The 21795-nt window shown below is 41.5% G+C and overlaps 1 protein-coding gene across 2 annotated transcripts in view; it reads left to right on the top strand.

Annotated features, from left to right (window-relative positions):
* The window catches only part of LOC117536251 (cilia- and flagella-associated protein 54-like), a 158924-nt gene that overhangs the window by 12714 nt on the left and 124415 nt on the right, over nucleotides 1–21795 (top strand). The window contains exons 23-54 of one of the 2 annotated variants that reach the window (XM_034201053.1): nucleotides 45–163; nucleotides 258–405; nucleotides 620–775; nucleotides 886–1008; nucleotides 1277–1393; nucleotides 1577–1694; nucleotides 1974–2063; nucleotides 2240–2366; nucleotides 11990–12092; nucleotides 12360–12448; nucleotides 12536–12733; nucleotides 12852–13024; nucleotides 13108–13262; nucleotides 13352–13558; nucleotides 13759–13958; nucleotides 14847–14982; nucleotides 15203–15326; nucleotides 15996–16157; nucleotides 16248–16451; nucleotides 16800–16887; nucleotides 17002–17172; nucleotides 17274–17343; nucleotides 18122–18307; nucleotides 18392–18478; nucleotides 18584–18703; nucleotides 18899–18946; nucleotides 19496–19637; nucleotides 19803–19894; nucleotides 20034–20188; nucleotides 20429–20552; nucleotides 20879–21038; nucleotides 21403–21560. In XM_034201053.1, coding sequence (XP_034056944.1) covers nucleotides 45–163; nucleotides 258–405; nucleotides 620–775; nucleotides 886–1008; nucleotides 1277–1393; nucleotides 1577–1694; nucleotides 1974–2063; nucleotides 2240–2366; nucleotides 11990–12092; nucleotides 12360–12448; nucleotides 12536–12733; nucleotides 12852–13024; nucleotides 13108–13262; nucleotides 13352–13558; nucleotides 13759–13958; nucleotides 14847–14982; nucleotides 15203–15326; nucleotides 15996–16157; nucleotides 16248–16451; nucleotides 16800–16887; nucleotides 17002–17172; nucleotides 17274–17343; nucleotides 18122–18307; nucleotides 18392–18478; nucleotides 18584–18703; nucleotides 18899–18946; nucleotides 19496–19637; nucleotides 19803–19894; nucleotides 20034–20188; nucleotides 20429–20552; nucleotides 20879–21038; nucleotides 21403–21560 — 4350 coding nt within the window. Of the gene's footprint in view, nucleotides 1–44; nucleotides 164–257; nucleotides 406–619; nucleotides 776–885; nucleotides 1009–1276; nucleotides 1394–1576; nucleotides 1695–1973; nucleotides 2064–2239; nucleotides 2367–11989; nucleotides 12093–12356; nucleotides 12449–12535; nucleotides 12734–12851; nucleotides 13025–13107; nucleotides 13263–13351; nucleotides 13559–13758; nucleotides 13959–14846; nucleotides 14983–15202; nucleotides 15327–15995; nucleotides 16158–16247; nucleotides 16452–16799; nucleotides 16888–17001; nucleotides 17173–17273; nucleotides 17344–18121; nucleotides 18308–18391; nucleotides 18479–18583; nucleotides 18704–18898; nucleotides 18947–19495; nucleotides 19638–19802; nucleotides 19895–20033; nucleotides 20189–20428; nucleotides 20553–20878; nucleotides 21039–21402; nucleotides 21561–21795 lie in introns of both variants that reach the window. The other variant, XM_034201047.1, reaches the window with a different exon arrangement.

Genomic DNA, 21795 nt, shown 5'->3' with positions numbered 1-21795 from the left:
CCAGAGAACAAGCAGGATTATGGATTTTTTTACTCCTTCCTCAGGTTGCATTTCAAACGAATCAGTATGATGTTGCAAAGAGAGCCTGCAGAGAACTGTGGATCCACTATACAGACCCCGACTCTGGAGCCCACAGCACACAGGAAAGACTTGCCATGACAGGGTGAGAAAGGACACATGTCCCCACAGCTCAAGCCAAAGTACACTGTTACATTTGTTAATCTCCTTTCGCTCTTTCTCCATTCACCATACTGAAGGCTGCGTGTCCAAACCCTGCTACTGTCCTCTCCTCACCTGTGTCAGCTGTTCCTCACTTCCATCTTCATTGAGACGGAGATAAACATTCAGCAGGGATCGCTAAATTGTGACTCATTTAGTGACGGTGGAGCGTTTATCTGGGAACAGGTAAAATAAATTAATCTGGAAAGAGATGTATGCAAGTACAATATAGTGTGTATTTATTTTCCAAATTGAATTACACAAGGAGACAACAATTAGTATGAAAGTAATCATTGTTAGCAATATCGCAATGTGAAAGTATATGTTGTTTTTTTGCTTGTATTGATGTGACAGGTTCTGAATGAACATGGATATAAATAAATGATGTGTGTGTATGCAGGAAGTCCGACTGGCAGAGTGTGAGCGAATGCTGGTGGCCATGGACCTGGCCATGTGGTTGAACGACGGCTGCTTTGCCGTGCAAGCTGCAGTCAGCTGTTACGGCCTGTTAGCACCAATGATCTTCCATCAGATCACTTGCGACCAAGTAGTTCAGGTCTGCAAATATACCTCGTCCATAGAAGTCTATAATCTGTAACATAATACAAACTGTAAAAAGTTAATAAGAATGTGTGTAAAAGCATGCGTCTGTGCTTTGATGTGCAGGTGTTGAACAAATGCTTGATAGTTCTGGAGGAGAATTCAGGACTCTTTAAACAAAACGGGACTGGAAACACATCAGAGTCATTTATGCACATGATAGCGTGCATCACCTACTACCTCTCCAAGGTGTGTCTGCAAGTTTTAACATTATCTCTTTATGTGTGTTTACACAATAAAATGTTCTGCATGCTGAACCTTTAACATAAATATACCTACACACTTAAAGTTAACCTTTTCAAGATGTGTTGAGGCGTTTTTTGCCATGATTGTAGTGTAAAGATACTTCACTATTTTTATTTTAGTAGTCACACTCATCCACCTTGACACCTTGATATCCCAAATGTTAACTAACCAGGCGCCTTGAACAAAGTAATGTCTATTCCTCCCTGGCCAGGCATTACGTGTGCTCAGAGAGCATCACATGGCTTCTGTGGTGATGGACTGTGGTCGCAGGCTGCTCCAAGAGGTCTACGAAGCCCAGCTGCAGATCAGTGGACTTACCAATAAAGCTGTGGGTGTAAAGATATAAACAAATTGTGACTGACACATAATCAAGCCTAACTCTTAAAATGACTTAACATCATTCAAATAATTAAAATGATTACCCTATATATGTACATATTCTTAAAAATATACAATTTTTTGCTGATAAACGGTTATACCTTTTTATAAATGAAGTGGTTTGTGTGTGTAGAAAAGGGCAGATCATGCTGCAATCAAGGCTGAAATGAAGATAGGTATTCAACTGAAGGCTCTGTATCAGAAAAACAAGAAAGAATGCCCATCTGAAGCAGCTCTCACAGAACACAATGGTAACACACACACAGATACAAATATCATTCATTTAAAAAAAAAAAAAAAGCGTATATTGTGAAAAAAATGTGGTATGTTGCCAGGGCCTGCTATTCAATAAGTAATAACAGCTTTGATACAGTTAGGAAAATAGACGTTTTCTAACCCTATTTAAAAAAAAGCTAACGTTGGCAATTTGTCAATTTTTTAATAGTTCTGCTACCAATTACATAACTTTGTGAAGCATAATAGAAGATATTACAGTTTCTCTTAAGCTATACATTGTACATTTTCTGCAGACATTGCACGCCCACTGACTGGCTGTGAGGATCCCACCATATTGTATGATCTGATCTCTAACAGCCCCTTAAAGGAAGCTTATCTGGACGGTACGTTGCACATACTCAGATCATTTTGTAATGAATATTTAGTCTTGTTCATTGACATCTATCTATGTGTGTGTGTGTGTGTGTGTGTGTGTGTGTGTGTGTGTGTGTGTGTGTGTGTGTGTGTGTGTGTGTGTGTGTGTGTGTGTGTGTGTGTGTGTGTGTGTGTGTTTCTATAGTGATGAAGCTCAGACGCAAGGTGTATTTTATTGAGTTTGCGGCACTTCTTCTCCAGAGAACCATGGAAGAAGGCCAACCAGACCTTGTTCTGAAGTGGGGTCAAACCATGTTTCAATTTCTTAACAGGTGTGCTTTTACGATTTACCTCTCTGTTGTGACAAAAGGGTATGTTAAAGATTTCAGCTTTAAGTTCATTTAGGGATGCTCCGATCGATCGGCTGTCAGGAGAGGGAGAGAGGAAAAGAGAGCGCTTCTGCTAATTTCTCCCGTGTTATTATCCAAAGTTAATGTAAACTTGAATAATGTACTTCATTTGAATGTAATAATTATGTTGGTTGTTGTTTGTGGAAGCGCCAGTGAATGAGCCCCATTAACTGAGCCCCATTAACTGAGTTTTAAACATCACTTTAAATCAGTGTTTCTCAAGGTGTGGTCCGCGGACCACTGGTGGTCCGTGAGCGCCCCCTAGTGGTCCGTGAGTATATTGGTAAAATTTCACATTTTAAATAAATAAATAAATTTAAGTTTTCCGCACTCTTGCGGGAATATCTCCGCAATGGAGCGAGCTTAAGCAACACCTTCATCACACATGTTGCCACTTGTTTGTACCATTTTCAGGCGATTTGTAATCTGTTCTAGAAAAACGATGTGATTTTGGATATTTGTTGAGTTAGGTGGTCCGCGAGTGTTTCTTTATTGGTTAAGTGGTCCTTGGTATGAAAACGTTTGAGAAACACTGCTTTAAATGGAAGATCCCCATAGGCCCCGCCAGACCCGGCGGCAGACATACATCTGTGGGCGGGCATTTCATTTATCAGGGCGGGCCCACCCCCCGACCACCAGGCCCCACCCCATTTTAACGTAACATATGTGCATAGCCTATATAGTTGCAGACAGATTTAGGCGTTATGTTTGTGCACGCAATGAAACCTTTTGAGCATAGGAAATGTACACATGTGCTCAGGATAGAGTCACAAAAATAACGCTACTTCAGCACCATGGATGGATTACCTATGAGTAATTTAAAACATTTAATTACATTACAGAAAAAAGCTGTGAGAATGCTGCATAATGTACTAAGAAAAAACAATGTATTGAGTCAAGGCTGTTAACATTTAAAGATGTAATAGAATATCAGACGGCTTTAGTTATGCAGCAAAAAACAGAATACTGCCAGAAAATATACAAATATAATATGCAAATGTATTTTAATTTCAGAAGATGAGCATCAGGAGGAAATTACATGTTAAACATCAGTTTGCACGAACTACTTTAAAGCAGAGGTGTGTCTCTTGGCGTAAAGAAGTGGAATTAAACAAATAACAAATAACAAATATATTGGCAAACATACAGTGAAAAGAACACACTGAAAAATACCCAATATTTTGTTCACATTAAAGCTTGAAAACAACGGCTTAGTCTACATCGTGATATGATTGTTTGCTACTTACACGATGTACTCAGGGTGGGCCTAATAAAGCTGTAGCCGACGTTTCCCAGATGAATGGAACCTCCTCAGCAACATCTCTTTCCACTCATTCTTGCATTTTTTTGTCAGGTCCTTCTCGAAACCAAGTTGGATTAAATTTGCTTTCCAAGTGTGAGACATGCTCCTTCGGTGCTCACTGAAAACGTTTTTCAGTGTGGAAAAAGAGTTCTCACATAAAGCTGTCGAAGCTCCAAAGGTAAGTGAAACCTTACATGCGGGGAGAACACTTGGCATTGCCTCAAGCGTCGTGTGGAGATGACCACGTATGTTTTTCAATGTCCATTTCCCATCCTCTGGTGGTGTGATGCTGTCCAAGTGTTTCAGAATCAGCTTTTTGGCCACAATGAACTCGGCATCAACGAGCGTGGTTCCAGTCAGTTTAAGCAAAGGTTCCACTTTTTCGGGCTCCAGGAAGAAGCTGCTTTCCGGGTTGAGTGAAGCAATAGCCTCCATGAATGCGCTGTTTCGCTCTCCAAAGCGGCGCGCAATTTCTCCCGTAACTGCATCAATGCAGCTGTAAAACAGCCGCCGTTTCTCTGTCATCTGGTGGTTTTCTTGTGTTCCCACTCCCACTGTCTCTTCAACAACATAATCCTCCAAAGTTGTGTTAAGAGTTCGCCTTCTCTTGGTGGGACCGGGATGGATAGTATCATCTCCTGCGCACTCACTCCACATCTCCGTGAACACCTTTTCGGTGCGCAGGGCCTCAACACACTCTTTGGCAGTGTTGACAAGCTGTACTGCCGTTTGAAGGTCCATTTCCTCTGACTGCATCATCCTGTTAGCTGTTTTTGTCTCCTTATCTTTCTTACAGTGCAGACGCTTTTCTGCTTGCTCTTGCCTCTGCTTACTTTTTATGCTGATTTTCCTATTCTTATTCTCTGAAAACTTCGAGCAGCGGCTCCTGGACATTAACTTATCACTGGGACAGTTCATCTTCGTAAATAGACGGAGGGTTTCAGCCATATTTCAACATTTTTACGACGACGTCAGTCTTACAATAGCGTGGCCTAGCAACAGCTAAAGCCTCGTAGGCTACTGCTATTTAGCTTAAGCTAGATGGTAGCAAAATGCCTCCGTTCTCTACAGATGACTTCCAGAAACTTATACAGAAGATGGCTGTGTTGGAAATGAAAATGCAACGGTTGGAAGTTAACGTGGAATTGAATGGACTATGTCGTGGGAATGACACGACTTTACCAGTGTTGCAAAGTAATGGAGAAGGGTATGCTAACTCACAGCTAGTTAGCAGCTACAAGGATTCCAAGGAACAGGAGGGCTGTGTACCGGGTAATAAATCTACAAGTGATAGTCCTCCCTGGAACTCTCTGGGTGCAAAGCCTAAGAGTAAATCACTTCCATGGGATTTGGGAGGACGGATAACAGGCAGAGCCCAGAGCTCCGAAATCTGTGATGCGACCGGCTGGCCTGCATTGTTATCACCCAGGAAGAGCGCCTCTTCAACCCCTATTCATACTAGGAAACAGCAGTGGACAGCTGCTAAAGGGAGAATTACAAACAATCCTCCTAAACCACCAAGTGTGCCAATCCAGAACAGATACGCTCCGCTGACCGAGAACCGGAGATCTGATGACCTGGATAACCTGTCCTCTTCACGCAGCAGGGTAAGGACCAATAGCTACTCTAAAAGTAAAAGGCTAGAGGGAAAGCTAACGACTGGGCCTGAAACTCTGATTGTGGGTGACTCTGCTGTAAGAGATGTAAAAGGTCTGTGTAATAAGAACAACACCAAAGTACTCTGTTTTCCCAAGGATGTGGTCTCTGACTTGGCTGAGAAGATCCTGCATATTGGGGCTGAACATCCGATTGTGAAGAATGTGGTACTGCACATTGGAACAAATGATGTTATGAAACAACAGTCAGAAGTGCTGAAAGAAGACTTTAAATGTTTGTTGGAAACTGCCAGCTCTCTAAATGCAGATGTGTTCATCAGTGGCCCTCTACCGCCAGTCAGAAGAGGAGTGGAGAGATTCAGCAGATTGTTTGCACTGAACACCTGGCTTTCAACGGCCTGTACTGACCATTCTGTTCATTTTATTGACAATTTTAACTTTTTCTGGGATCGCAGACATCTTTTCAAGGCAAATGGAGTTTGCCTGAACAAGTCAGGAGTGAAATTGTTTATCTCTAACATATTCAACTGCCTGCGTCATCAATCTGTTCCCTCTGCCAAGGACAAGCGGCAAGAGGAATCAAAACACGAGAAAGACACAACACATCACGCAGAAAACCCTGAAGAATTATCACTGCACCCGCCTGAGGAATGTTCTGATTATGGGAGACATATGAGACACATGGAGGAGTCTCCACTGCCCCCCCCCCCTGTCAACGCCTTTGAGGATACTCCGTTCACCCTTTCACCCTCGCCCACCCTCCTGGAGATCGATGAACACACAAAGGAGATACAGAGGGTTGGCACCGATTCCTTCCTGGAGTTCAAAGACCAAACGAAGGCGATACGCAGGGCTGGCACCATGTCCTTTACCCCCGCTCCTCAACGACACCCACCAAAATCACCGCGGAGACGCGCACCATCTCCCCCGTCCTCATCACCGCGCCTACGTCAACCACCTCCCCCCCCTGGCAGCATGTCCTCTACCCCCGCACCATCTAGCCCGTCTCCATCACCGTGCCTACGTCGACCACCTCCCCTCCCTTCGAGGGGGCTTCTGCAGTCTCCGAAGCCTGATAAGGATGTGTGTGTACAAAACACAACAAACTCTTACTGATATGTGATGGGTCCAGGCTCAAGGGCGTATGGCACTCTCAACTCTTTCCAGGACATGTCGGGGCCCTGCCTGCCAGTAGCTTTGCCGATATCTGTGTTGATAGGTAATAGATTAAGAGCGGTGAATCATAGAAACAGGAAGCGCTCAAACGTTTGTGTGAGTGTATCTAATTTAGCAGTGATTCCATGTCAGCCACAGCTTGTTACAAAAAACATTACTGATATTGTGTTTAACAAACTTAAACTAGCTTTATTAAATGTCAGGTCTTTGGCAGGAAAAACATTTTTAATCAATGATTTAATCACTGAGCACAATCTCGATTTTATGTTTTTAACAGAAACTTGGATTGAACAAAATAACAGTGCAGCTGTTCTTATCGAATCAACCCCTCCCAACTTTAGTTTTATGAGTCAGGAAAGAATGCATAAGAAAGGGGGTGGAGTTGCTATTCTGTTCAATGATTCCCTTCAATGCAGGAAGACATCGTATGGAAACTTTGATTCTTTTGAATATGTGGCCCTTCGGCTGAAATGCTCCTCTCGAGCTCTGTTCCTAAATATCTATAGACCACCCAAATACTGTGCAAGCTTTTTTGATGACTTTACTGAACTGCTGTCTATAGTGTGTATTGACTTTGACCGTCTAGTCATTGTTGGTGATTTTAACATCCATGTTGACAACCCCCAGGACAGAGGGGCTAAAGAACTGTGTTGTGTTCTTGATAGCTATGGACTGACTCAGCATGTGACGGAGCCCACGCACAATAAGGGGCACACTCTGGACTTAATTATCTCAAAGGGTCTGAATATCTCTAAGGTTGTGGTGACTGATGTTGCACTCTCTGACCATTCCTGTGTTTTCTTTGAGAGCTCTATTTCTGTTCACAAAAATGTTCAAAAAGAGGTAACCACAAAGCGATATTTAACTGAAAATACTAGGGAAATGTTTACTCAGAATTTCTCTTCCACACTTGCCCCTGCCAACATCTCAGTAAATGAGCTAGTAGATCATTTTAATTCAAAAATTAAAAATGTTATAGATGCCATTGCTCCAACTAAGGTAAAGGAAGTGTCTGGCAAGAAAATATCTCCATGGAGAAAGGCCATGACCGTGAGAACAGAAAAAAGAGAATGTCGAAAAGCTGAACGCAGGTGGCGAAAAACAAATCTCCAGGTTCACTTTGAAATCTATAAAGAGAGACTTGGCCTTTATAATTTGGAATTGAAAAACGCACGACAATCGTTCTTCTCTGACATCATTACCAAAAACAAAAACAACGCACGTGCCTTGTTTGCTACCGTCGACAGACTAACTAACCCCCCAGTGTCAGTAGCCTCTGAATTTCTATCCACCAGGGCGTGCAATGATTTTGCCTCCTTTTTCACTGACAAAATTCAGAAAATCAGACAAGCAGTCAGTGCCTCTGCATCAGGAACAGCAAATGTGTTGTCCCTATCTCCACTTAACATCAATTCAGACATCATGACACAATTCCATCAGATTAATGATAAAAACCTAGAGGACATTATTCAACTTCTGAAATCCTCCTCTTGCTGCCTTGATATTATTCCAACAGGATTTTTCAAAGATGTTTTGCCTTGCATGGCCTCAGATCTACTTCATATAGTAAACAAATCTCTTCACTCAGGTATTTTTCCACAGGCCCTGAAAACTGCAGTCATTAAACCGCTCTTAAAAAAGAATAATCTAGATGCTTCAGTAATGAACAATTACAGGCCCATATCAAACCTCCCATTTCTAGGTAAAATCATTGAAAAAGTTGTTTTTCAACAGTTGAGTAATTTCTTGCATTTAAATAACTGTTTTGATGTGTTCCAGTCAGGCTTTCGTCCAAACCACAGCACTGAGACTGCTCTTGTAAAGGTCTTTAATGACATCCACTTAAACACAGACAGTGGCAGAACTTCAGTGTTAGTATTATTAGATCTCAGTGCTGCGTTTGACACTGTTGACCACAGCATATTACTAGACCGACTGGAGAACTGGGTGGGACTTTCGGAAACAGTTCTGAATTGGTTTGAATCCTACTTAAAGGACAGAAACAACTTTGTTTCTATAGGTAAATACACATCTGAGTTGACAAATATGACATGTGGGGTTCCTCAAGGCTCCATCTTGGGGCCTCTTCTCTTTAACATCTACATGCTACCACTGGCTCAGATAATGAAGAACAACAAAATAAGTTACCATAGCTATGCAGATGACACACAAATTTACGTAACAATTTCACCAGGAGACTATGCTCCAATTCAAACACTGAGTAAGTGCATTGAACAAATCAATGACTGGATGTGTCAGAACTTTCTCCAATTAAACAAAGATAAAACTGAGGTAATGGTTTTTGGAGCCAAGGCAGAACGTATAAAAGTTAGCGCTGAGCTTCAGTGTGCAATGTTCAAAACAACAGATAAAGCCAGAAATCTAGGTGTAGTCATGGACTCTGACCTGAGTTTCAACAGTCACATTAAAACTGTTACTAAATCAGCCTACTATCACCTAAAGAATATATCTAGGATTAAAAGACTAATGTCACAGCAGGATTTGGAAAAACTTGTCCATGCTTTTATCTTCAGTAGACTCGACTACTGCAATGGTGTCTTCACAGGTCTCACTAAAAAATCTATTAGGAAGCTGCAGCTAATTCAGAACGCTGCTGCTCGAGTCCTCACTAACACTAAGAAAGTGGATCACATCACTCCAGTTCTGAAGTCTTTACACTGGCTTCCTGTGTGTCAAAGAATAGATTTCAAAATACTGCTGCTGGTTTATAAAGCACTGAATGGTTTAGGCCCAAAATACATTTCTGACCTCCTGCTAAATTATGAACCATCCAGATCTCTCAGGTCTTCAGGGACTGGTCAGCTTTCTGTCCCCAGAGTCAGAACTAAACATGGTAAAGCAGCGTTCAGTTATTATGCTCCAAATATCTGGAACAAACTCCCAGAAAACTGCAGGTCCGCTGCAACTCTTACTACTTTTAAATCCAGGCTGAAGACTTTTCTTTTTGTCGCTGCTTTTAATTGAACTATTCATATCTTAGACTGCACTGTAACTTTTATCCATGTACTTTTTCTTTTAATGTTTAATTGCACTGTAACTTTTATCCATGTATTTTTTCTTTTAATGTTTATTTTATTAGCTTTTCTTTGTAATGACTGATTTTAAATGCCATTTTCTTAATCTCTTTCATTTTTTGTAAAGCACTTTGAATTGCCTTGTGTTGGAAAGTGCTATATAAATAAACTTGCCTTGCCTTGCCTTGCCTTAGCTGGCTCAAGCAGGGACAATATCTTGCATATTATCTGGGTGTGGAATTTAAAGCTTGGCTTTAACATTCTGCTCAGCAAGTCTGCTGCCTCCATTCTCAAGTCAACTGGAAATGATGCAGAGTTTTCAACGTGTCGTAGTAGTTCCACTATATCCTGAAAAGATTTCAGAATAATCTGAACAGTGGCCAGGTGCCCTGTCCAGCGCTGTTCGAGTAAACGCTTCAGCGTGTTTCCCTGGTAATGTGCAGCAACGGTGGGCTTTTGTGCGAACTTGTAGAGGACATTACAGATGTTGAATAAATCCTCAATGGCTCTCTCACCGGACATGGCGTGAACAACGACCAAGTGCAGCTGGTGGTTGAAGCAGTGCACATATGGGATTTCTCTGCCCAGTTCATCTTGAAGGAGTCTTTGAACCCCACCGTGTCTCCCCGACATAAGACTTGCTCCATCGTATACCTGGCTGAGAATTGTGTCTGTGCTCAGGCCAGCTTTGCGTATTTCATCAATGAGTGTCTGTGTGAGGGTTTTTGCATCACCTGCAACTGCTGTGGCGATTGTCAAGAGCCTCTCTTTTATGACATAGTTCTCATCAACAAAACGCAGTACAATTGAAATGTTTTCACAGCCTGTTGGGTCTCGGGTTCCATCCATTTTGACAGTGTAAAAGGAGTCGCCTATTTCCTCAACAATATGCTCCGTTACAACTTTGCTCATCAGGTCAATTATTTCGTTTTGTATATCATGGCTTATGTAGGAAGCATTTTTGGGAATGGTGGGGGCAATTTTCGCGAGTTCTGGGTCCTTTTCGATGGTATACTCAAACAATGACAAAAATAACCCACTGCCAGACTTGGACATACACTCTAAAGAGTCGTGGTCACCTCGGAAAGGAAGATTGCTGGTAGAGAGAAAAGTCACAATGTCAATAATGGAGCCCACGTAATATTTGTTACGAGCCAGCTGATCTTTGTTGACAAGAGTTGTGATTTCCTGACCAATCTCGATGCGCATTTGTTTTTCTCTCCACAATTTCTCACAGACTAAATGTTCCTTGGAAGAGCTGTGTTTGCTAAGACCCGTGCCCTTTTGTAAGGCATGCTTCCAGTCTTTGAAGTCTTTTATGGTGAACGATGCGTCATGATGATGAGCCTTAAACTTTCTGCATGGGAAACAGTACGCAGCATCGCCTTTTACGGAGTATTCAAGCCAGGGTCGGTTTTGGTACCATGAGCTGGCAAAACTACGTTTTTTCCCGGAGAAGAGCCGAGAGGGGAAACTATCCAGGACTACCTGTTTTGGTGTATCCACGCCAAGGTCCTCTGGAACTAGAAAACTAAAATCTCCAAGATCACGAGCGTTTAGAATGGGAGATGGGCCTGGGCTGCTAAAGGTTGAACTGCTGCTCCTGCCCGGCCCCGAAGAGGCTTCGTCTGACAACGTTGACTCGGGACCTGGTGGAGGAGAAGGAATAGGTGGCGGGAGACACGTCAAGTTGCCAGCATCTGGTGCTGAGTTGTCAGTGCCACAATCCTTTTGTGAGCTCTTATTGTTCGTGAACCACTTCCTAATATCCATTGTTGCCGATACATATAAAAAAGGATAATAGCCTAGCCAAACTAACCGCCACAGTAAACTGACAGGCTGCTGTGACGAGTCTCACTTTTAAAAAAAAACACACACAACTCAACCCCGCGAAAAACCAGTCTCGCGCACAGAGATTCATTCAGAATTTCATAGCAAAATAAAAAAATTATATTATACTAATGTTTCAACATAGTTTAATACAAAAATAAATGGTATGACAAAGCCCTACAAATAACAACAATAAACATAATAATACAAACATTTAAAAAATATTTTTATATATATTTTTTTAATCAGCCCTGATTTCTCATGGGCGGGCCCAAATCCTGGATGGGCGGGCCCGGCCCCATGGGGCCCGCCCATGACGCCGGCCCTGGGCCCCGCCCACTAGATCGGATCGGCGATCGGCCGATACTGATTCCGGCAATCGGCGATCGGCCCCAAAACTGGCGATCGGAGCATCCCTAAATTCATTATCATCGTTTAATTTCATAACCAAATTAACACGGTTATATTTAAAACACCAAACAATGCATTTCTGTCAATTTCTGTATGGACCACCATGCACTTTTTTACTGGTAGCTGTTTTTTCCTTTTCTGTTAAAGCCTAATGATTGTTTCTCTCTTTGTCAGGCGTGAGGGGGTGATGGGACTGTCCTCAAAATGTTTGGAGGGAAACAGTCCGAGCCGAAGAGGAAATAGTGCTCAGGTTCCGAAAGCAAATGAACCATCACAGGTGAAAATGATGTGCACACAAATATCCAACACACACAAGTAGATACACAAGGACATACAATATTCTGAACATCTTTGCAATAATAAAAAGACTAATGCCACGTTATATTCCAAGTGACTTTCGGATTTAGATAGAGCTACTTTCATTGGAAAATAGTTGGCGAGACTGTAGAAGACACACTGCATTTAATGTTTGAACGTTTTGTGCCATAATTCAAAAATCTTAGTCTTAAATGTATCTTAACCTTAACCCCAATTGCTGTAGCAGAACAAGAACACACCTTCACACAATGATGCACGAAAGAAACTGAAGCAGACAATGCCACAGAGCATGCTTCAGAGAGTGAAAACTAACAGGTAACATCTGTCTGTGTTTATTTGATTTTATATCAGGTATGGTTTCACATAACCGCTTGAATTGGAAGTCTATCCATGTGTTTGTAGGGATATGCAGGCTGTGGAGAACCTGCTAGCCATGATGTCGTCTGCGGTGCAACGCCAGAAGAAGCAGTTTCAGCTGAGGAACATGTGCCGTGAGGAGAGTGTGTGGAAGTCTCACCTCAACCACATCATGGCTCAGGCACATTTAGCTCTGCTTTACCAGGGCCTGGACACGCTGCATGGAGGAGCCCTGCAGAACAGGTCCACTCACCTGATTTCAGCTACATAACCTTTTCTATCCTATTGCCATGTTTAATGTTTGCAAACCTAATTGCCTTTAATCCCGTTAAGATGATGTTCTGAATGCCTCTTGTTCCAGCTACGGGCAGTTTGATCCCTTGTGTTTCTCTCTCGCTTACTCTGGTTTCCTGGTGTGGAGAAACTCGCAGCGACAACAGTCTTCTCATCATGAGAGTCTCAAAGAGAGAGAATCCTCTCACTCCTCTCACAAGGAATATGTGGCTGCACACAAAGAGAGAAATAAAAAGGAGGGTGAGTAACACTCTTTGAAAAATAAGAAGGAAAGCTATCAACTGGTTTGTGTTTCAGCACATATCCTAATGTTTTCTCTGCAGCAGTCAGAGGTGCTGACTCTGTTTCAGAGGAGAGTTGTAAGGAGGAACAGGACTCCTCTCAAACTGTGGAAAAGCTGATGGAGACACAGAGACGCACCGCTGCCTTGGTGCTGGATTCACTTAACAAAGCTGCTTTACATCTACGAAGGGCCATGGTACTGCACATACATACATGGACATTCTCTCAAACACAAGTATATAATCCAGGTATTGTGTTTAATGTGTCTATCTTTAATATTTCCAGGTGTTGGCCCATCGTGGCAGCCACTGGACTACTCTGCAGTGTGTGTGTCAGACTCTGTGGGATCAAAGCTGCCGTATCACTTTCCTAGTGCATAGTGCTGCTCAGCTTGACCTACCTTCCCCCCTCCAGGACCAGCTGAACACCACCTTCACCCCACTGCTGCTGCTGGCTACTGACCTTATCATGGACATGCTGAACAGACTTGGGGTAAGGGTCACAAACAGCTATATATCCCATGTTCATTTTTGGGCTTGGAATTTCTTTGAATGTAATGTTTAGGAACATGTTGGAAGTCTGGTACTGATGGTCACTATTATCACTACAGTGTGCATCTTCTTATCTGATCAAAAGCACAAAAACAGCTACAAAGTGAACACGACTTTCATCTTGATCTTCATCCCTACTAGCTGTGGAGTGCGTATGACAGGGACTTGACTGAGGATGAACTGGAGTCCAGTCTCCACTTCTCAGCCCCGCTGGATAACAGAACTCAGGCGGACCTGCGTTGGGTTCGCACCCTGGTGCTGCACACTCTGGAGCGTCTCCATGACAGTGGCCAATGGGAAAGCCTGGCCCATTTTGCCTTAGTTTTTAACAATTACACGCGGTGAGTAAGACAATTCTTTCCTCCAAAGAAAAGTCCATATTACAGTGATGAATCTAAAAGTGAAGCTAAGATTCAATAAGTATTTTGTATAGAGGCGAAGTCCCGCGCATCTACTTCCGACCCATGGGACCATATTTCGGAAAAATTATGTATTGAAATCAATGGGGAGAGAAAACATATCTTTCGATCCCATTTGAATTGTGCCATGAATTACACATATGATGTTTGTCAAATCATTTCCATGTAAAAAAAGTCACAGTTTGTCGTAAAACTGTTGAAATATAAGACTAGAAAAATATGCAACTAGAAAGACTACAAATCCCAGAATCCCGATCCCGCATGCTGGCTCTTACGGAACCGACTAACCCCCCCTTGTGTGTATGTACAGCTCTCAACATGCCCAGACTTGTAGTGATTTTCACCTCTTTTATACTTTTCGCCTCATTCTGAAAGAAAGAAGTGAAATGTGCCAACGTGACGGCCGTCTTGGTGTGTGGTGCGAGACGGGAGATGTAGTTCATTGAGCGGTTTCACACAAAAAAAGTATTACTTCACAGTTTGATGACACATTTGTATTTTTTTGACTTGCAAAATTGTCTTTTCAATTGACAAACATCATATGGGTAATTCGTGGCACAATTCAAACAGAATCGAAAGATAATCTTTCTCTCGCCATTGACTTCAATACATACTTTTTCCGAAATAAGGTCCCATGGAGGTCCCCCGGAAAGGGAGGGACTTCGCCTCTCTATAGTAAAATCAACAGAGGGGTAAATAGTAAAATATAGCGAAAGGTTATTATCATTAAAGATAATTTGAGGATTTTCACACAAAAAACGTCTTTTTTTTTTAAAGACGGCTATATTTCTTTAAATCTGTCTTTCCCAGGGAACGTTATGCCTTGATCGTAACTCCTCTAATAGTCCTTGCTCAGAGAAAGCTACTGGAAAGGATAAGTTCCTTAAAAGGACCCGCAGTCCCTCAACCACACCATGTCAAGACCCAGAAGGCCACTGGCAAGGAGGTAGCCCAGCCCACACACATACATATGTTCCAACATTGCAGGCTTTTGTATTCCCTTGCATAATAATGTTAATCCCCTAATTATTTTACGTGAAATCTAATGATACCGTTATCATTCAGCACCACTAGAAACATTTTCCCATCATGTGTTTTCACATCATTTCACACACTTGTGTGTCTACTGTACATGTATTTGTGTTGCTAACTTTTCTATATTTCAGGTAACATACAGAAGCTACGCAGACTCCCAGCTGCTCATAGGGTGGAGTCCTCACCCTGCTCAGCAAACACCAATGCAAAAAAACCTCACTAACTCAAGTCCTCAAGACACAGCCGACCTTAAAGGTTTAAAGCCAGCCTCATGTTAGGTCATGTCAAGATACTTTAACAATATAAACAATTGTTTGTAGTATGTTATAATATTGCCTGTTCAAATATTAGGTTCAACTTAAAGGTGGGTTAGGTAATTCACTTCAGAAACACTTTTTGTTATATTCCATGGAATGCTCTTAACATCCGATAGCAATGAATATATTAAATGCTTTGACAATAAATACATAAAACACGTCATCTGTGGAAGCCGTGGCGCTGTAAAAAGCAAAAAATAAATAAAAATAACTAGATGGCCTACCTGCCTGTCAGCCTTCCATCTGTGCACAAACTTATCTCGTGCCCTCATTGGTCATGTGCGCGTTTGTGTGTGTTGGAGGAGGGGCTCTGTAAGGAAGTCTGAAGGAAGGGGCAGATTTTTTTCGGCTGCGTACTTTCAAATTCTTGCGCACTCGAGCTGGTTTCTCCATTCTTACTTACCCTACCTTTAATATTATTGCTTTCAACTTAACTTATATAGTTAATATATTATATTTGAAATTTGATGACATACTTCATTTAATTAAAGTCAACATTTCAACAATTGAAATTGTATTAATAAACCTTGACATTTGAGTGATTTAAAATTACCAACATTTTACACAGAGCAGGAAATGATGAATGCATATATGTTCTGTGTCTAAGGTGCAGAGATACAGCACTCCATGTCCCTTGTGTGCGTCCCTCTGGATGTAGAGGACACACTGAGCTGTTTCCGTCAAGCCCTCGAGAAAAGACCGCACTGTCTTCAGGTCTTCCAGCATAGTCGCTCCTTACTGCTGCAGCTCCTTGCATACACAAAGCCCTGTGAGTTAATTGCTGGATGATTGGAGATACAATACATAGTCACGCAACAACTGTTTGAAACCCCTCACTGTTTTGTTCGTGTCTCTCCAGGCTTTACGGCACAGTTGCAGCAGTGTCAGAGCAGAACTCTCAGCCATTCTACAAGCCTGGTTGATTTCATTCCTAAGCCGTCTCCAGACATACAACCTTGCGACCTGACCGAGGAGGACTACAGTTCCCCAAATGCTCTCTACAGCCTCCCCATCAGCCCTGACCACATGCCCACAGTCTGTGCTGCATACTCCGCCTCCATTAGTAAGAGCGCAAAATACTTCTAAAGCAAACCTTACAAGACAGAGGGCATGTATTGACAAGGTGGATAGTGATAGTGAGTTAGATGTCTTAAATAGAGTAATAGCAGACTGCATGACATCATTATATTGTGTATTATCTATATGAAGTATGCACTAAAAAAACGAAAGCGTTGACTTTAATTAAATATATTAGGTTCAACTTAATATAATTGCTTTAAACTAACCCAATACAATTATGTGGAACCTGTTGATACAATACATTTAATTAAAGTCAATGTTTAATTTTTTCAGTGTGTCAGGGTCCTAAAAGTCTAACCTTCATCCCCATCTCGATCCAACTTCTCTCCAGAGTATCTCCAGGCCAACAATCATGAATCCCTCAGAGTTCTGGCGCTGCATGAAATGGGAAACCTACAGTTCTACAATGGAAACACACGGTAACAATCTGTCAGCTGGGTTGTGTATTGTATGCTTTTACCAAAGTGTGTACGTTTCATGATAGTCCTTTCATTCTCGTGATAATTTCCCCCCTGCCTGTGTTTTATCTCCAGGGCAGCACACGCATACTGGAGTAAAGCTGTAGACTGTGCCTTACAGAGCTCTGGTGCTGTAGAGAAATGGGATGGCGTGTCAGTTCAGGGTGGCTCCCTGCAGCAAACCCTGAACCAGGCTGGCATTTGGGGATGTCTACAGGCTGCTGTGCTAACTGCTAAGATTGCACAGTATGTCTCATAAGTGTCATCATTGGTTACATGTGTTTGTGTGTTGCAAGAATATATCTGTAACATATTCCATCTTCTGAGCGATGTGTTTTGATCTACAGGTACATCTTAAGTGCTGCTGATATCAGCCAGCGTACGAATTGCTGTCTCATGTCTGCACACCTCTTTAAGGTAATAATTCCAGAGGATGTACTCTCTGTTCAGTTTCTTACAGTCATTATTTGTCTATCTTTGTTTCTTGTTTAATTTGCTCTATAACTGCACTGTTAGTTTACATTTGTATTATTATTGTTATTATAATTGTTGTTGTAGTGAATCTTTTGTAACCCTGGCACAGGAATTTCCTTAGGGATAATTAAAGTTGTATCTTATTTCTAAGGTTGATTATCTCTCTAAAAAAAATTTTTTAAATCCTGAGAAAAAATTTACTTTTTCGAAATTCTGAGAAATATTCTAAAAGGTCGAAATTCTAAAAAGTTTAAATTCTGAGAAAAAAAATCGAAATTCTGAGAAATATTCTAAAAGGTCGAAATTCTAAAAAGTTTAAATTCTAAGAAAAAGTTGAAATTCTGAGAAAAATTGAAAAAGGATGAAATTCTGAGAACAAATTGAAAAAGTGGACATTCTTTGAAAAAAATCAACTTTTTAAAAATTCTGAGAGAAAGTCGAAAAAGTTGAAATTCTAAGAAAAATTCGAAAAAGTGGATATTCTTAGAAATATTCGAATAGAAGATCCTTAATGTTCTATTAATATAAAGTGAGGTCAGGTACTTTAAAACAGCTGGTAGTTATGGGTACTTTTTACTTAAGTACATTTCGAAGCCAATACTTCTACCTGAGTAAAGAAATTTAGTCAGTACTTCTACTTTAGTAGAGTATTTTTAAACACGAGTATCTGTACTTCTACTTGAGTAAAGGATGTGTGTATATGTGTGACCTACCTCCCTAGTGTGTGCTGTGTTGCTCCCTGGCTCAGCCCCAGGCCGACCTCCAGTACGCCTTTCACAGCATCGGAGAGGAACTGCTCCCTGGAGCGGACCTTTTCTCTGAGCCTCACAGGGTTCCCCTCGGCTCCACTGTAACCAGCCTCAACTTCCTCTGCCACTGGCTCTACATCACAGGCCACTACATCACGGTACACAAACAAACACTGACTGTCTATCCTCATTTAGAACTGCTGTTCTCAAAACAGGGACTTCAATTTGGTTTCTAATTTCAGCTTCTGCCCATACTAGCTCTTTACCTTCATTTTGTTGGGTCTGTGTGCAGAGATGTCCAGCGCACTATTGAGGGCAAAATACTAAAGGTCAGCATTATTGTTGTCCTCTCTACTTACATATTGATGTTTATTTATAATGCATTCTTGTAATGGTTGTGATAGAGTTCTCAGTCTGGGTTTGTGTTTCTGCAGATCCGTGCCCTAACTCAACTGTGTCTGTTCACTGAAGCTGTAAAGGAGGCAGCTCAGATCACACAAGGGACCGGGATCCTTCTGCCTCATGCACACTTTATAACCAAAGACAATCTCCAAGTAAAAACACACACTCTGCCTCTGCCTTTTCTCTGTTTTATTTTGTTAGTGTAGCATCTCTGTATCATATTTTATGTATACTTTTACTTACAATGTTCCAATCTTCCAAAAATATGTCTAATTATTGTAAGCATCGTTATGTATTTTATATGTGCCATTGTTTTATAGAAATGTTAAATTGTGCTCATTTTGCAGCTTGTGAAGACGTTCTACAGCAACAAGTCTCTCCTGGACAATTCTGAGGTACTTTTTACGTTTTTGGAAGTATTTAGAATTTAAAATAAGACTTACTTAAGGGTGGAAGAATGGGATCATAAATCATGATTTAAATGAATAACCATTGTCACAGTTTGCATGGTCCAGGTGCAAATTCCTCTCTTTATATAATATAACATCGCAACCTTTGGTCTTCCTGACATATTAGAAAACAGCGGTCCAAATAAGCCAAACACATTACATGTTACTTGTTAGACGCTTTTATCCAAAGCGACTTACATACGCAATACTGTGGGCAATCCCCACAGGAGCAATTTGGGGTGAAGTGTCTTGCCCAGGGACACAACGACATGTTGACTGCAGTGGGAACCTGTGACCCCCTAATCCCAACTCCAAGGCTCTATCCACTGCGCCCTATCCACTGCGCCACACACTCGTATAGACACATACAATGTTACATACCCTTCTAGCAGTTGTAAGCATATGTATATCAACCTGTTATCTGTCACTCTGTTCCTTTCTCAAAAATATATTCAAGAAATTACCAAATTTGTTTGCTTTTTGTTTTTGGGTTAGGCTTTGGAGGAATTCATAAACTGTGAATTTACTCCAGAGATCAGCACGCTGTATGGATCCACATTGTGCCTCAGATTCAAACTTGCTCGCACTCAACTAGTCCTGGCACTCAGTGACACCTTGCATGGCCCTCCTGCTCCAGGTCTGCGAGCACGACTACTTTCTGCTGTCTGTTATCTATTTTGAAATTATTATTGGGATCATGTCAAATGTCACACTGGATTGCATTGAAATCAGTTAGTTTCATTTCAACTTAAAGGTGGGGTAGGTAATTCACTTCAGAATCACTTTTTGTTATATCCCACAGTGGACACTGAGGACTCCAGTCTGAAGACAGAAGAGCCAAAAGTGTTGACCTTTCATTCCAAAAAGGAAAAGCTAACTCCAGAAACGATGAAGGTAAGACTTCAGGTTTTTGTCACCTAATGTTATTTCAACTTTGAGTTGTTTTATTCTTGGCACCTTACCCTAAATATGGAGCTATTTTTTTAGCTTTTTTGTGTGAACTCACTCATATTTGTATTCTTCTCTGTTGTAGTTCCTTTTGCTAGAAGTAGCGTCTTCCTGGTTGCACTCCATCTCACAGCAACTGAGCTCTCTGTCCTGTAGCGAAATGGAGATCCTGGAGCTGACGATAGAGTCCAAACTTCTGAAGGCCAGCCTGTACCTGCAGCAAGGCAATGCTGCAGATAGGTATGTTGTGTGCTGTGTGTGCTCACATGCTTATGTGTGTATTTCCTGGCTTAAGGAAGATTTTAATCTAGAATCTTCTGGTCCGTAGTCAGACGCATCATCCGTTGCTCAACTAGCCTTGTAAAATGTATTAAAGAATCTGCTTCAGAAGTAAAAGTAGGTAAAACTAAAGTAAGTGGAAGCCACAACAAAGGAGCAGTATTTCCTGACTATCCTCACCATTTTAATGTACTCTTCCAGTTCTGAGGTGGCAATTTCCTCCTTTATGCTGCTGCTGACGTCTCCTGTAATCCTGAAAGGAATCGAACCTGGCTTTCAGAAACCTGCATCTGACAGACTGCACACCAGGACTGGGAGTGAACGGGTATTGTCTTTATAAAAATTAGTTGCAGAATCAAATCATTTCACAAAACGCAACATATGAAATCCTTATATAGGTGCGTCCCGTAAACATTACAGAGAATGACAACATTACAACCAAAAGAAGCAATGAAACCATGAACACCATGAATGTGAATGAATGCTACCTCTAGAATTTGTTAGCAGCTACAAAGTGATAATGTAATGTTTCCTTATTTGCATGTAAAGTATGCACACAGCCAAACTGGCTCACTTCAATGGTGATTGATTTTACTTGGTGTCTGTATATGTGCTCATACTGTATGTGTGTAATATACTGTCCGTCTTCAGGTTACTCAGGATTGCAGTGTTTCACACACACAGCATGCAGACTCCCCTACAGCAGTGGGGGCCAGTGAGAGAGTTGGACCCCCTCTGTGGCTGCGCTGCCGCCTGGCTTTGGTCCGCAGCCTCACGTCACACATCCCTGGCACTGCTGCCCCGTTGCCAGGTCTGTTCATGTGTTGCTCTGTACTTTCTTTTGATGAGTCGTGTATTGCAGGGTTAACATTGCATAGATTACTTATGTCAAACTGAAAAGTGATCTTCCCTTTTATGTAATATAGTACTTGTATGAAAACTGGATAAAAAAAAATCCTTGGGGGACATTTTTATTTCATTTCTAACAGTTTCACTTTTGGTAGGGTATTGGTATATGAAGATTTGACCATTCAAAAATTGAAATGCATAGTATTATCAACTACTTCAATTTGGGTAACTTATATGTATAAAACTGTACTTCAATAGCTGGAGTTAGTAAGAGGAATCTGTGTGGTTATGCATATTAACATGTTGTCGGTATTGTTTTTTTCAAGGTAAAAACATCAATGAGGAGGCGTCTCGGCTGTTACAGGAGGGTCTTGATGAATGTGCACTGTGGGGAGACATTGATATTCAAGCCCTTTTGATGGTGGAAGGTGCAGAACTGAAAGCAAAGAGAGGCAAGACCGATGACAGCATGGCTATGTTGCAGGTACAAACACACACACCTTTTTGTCATTTTCTATTTAAAAAAAAAAAAGAAAGAAGAGAAAATATAAAATTATGAAGCATGTAATGTAAAAAGTGGGTTAAACACCTATAACTGCTGCTGTGATCTGGATTTGAACAGGGGTTCCAAGTACTAAAGACACTCCGATAAAAGCCACTTGACATCTTTGTTATTGGATCTCATAGCCTAACCTGAAAACATAACACTAGATTTGATA

The sequence above is a fragment of the Gymnodraco acuticeps genome, unplaced genomic scaffold, assembly GCF_902827175.1.
Source record: "Gymnodraco acuticeps unplaced genomic scaffold, fGymAcu1.1, whole genome shotgun sequence".
In the NCBI taxonomy this organism is placed as follows: domain Eukaryota; kingdom Metazoa; phylum Chordata; class Actinopteri; order Perciformes; family Bathydraconidae; genus Gymnodraco; species Gymnodraco acuticeps.
This window is presented reverse-complemented; position numbering and strand designations above follow the sequence as displayed.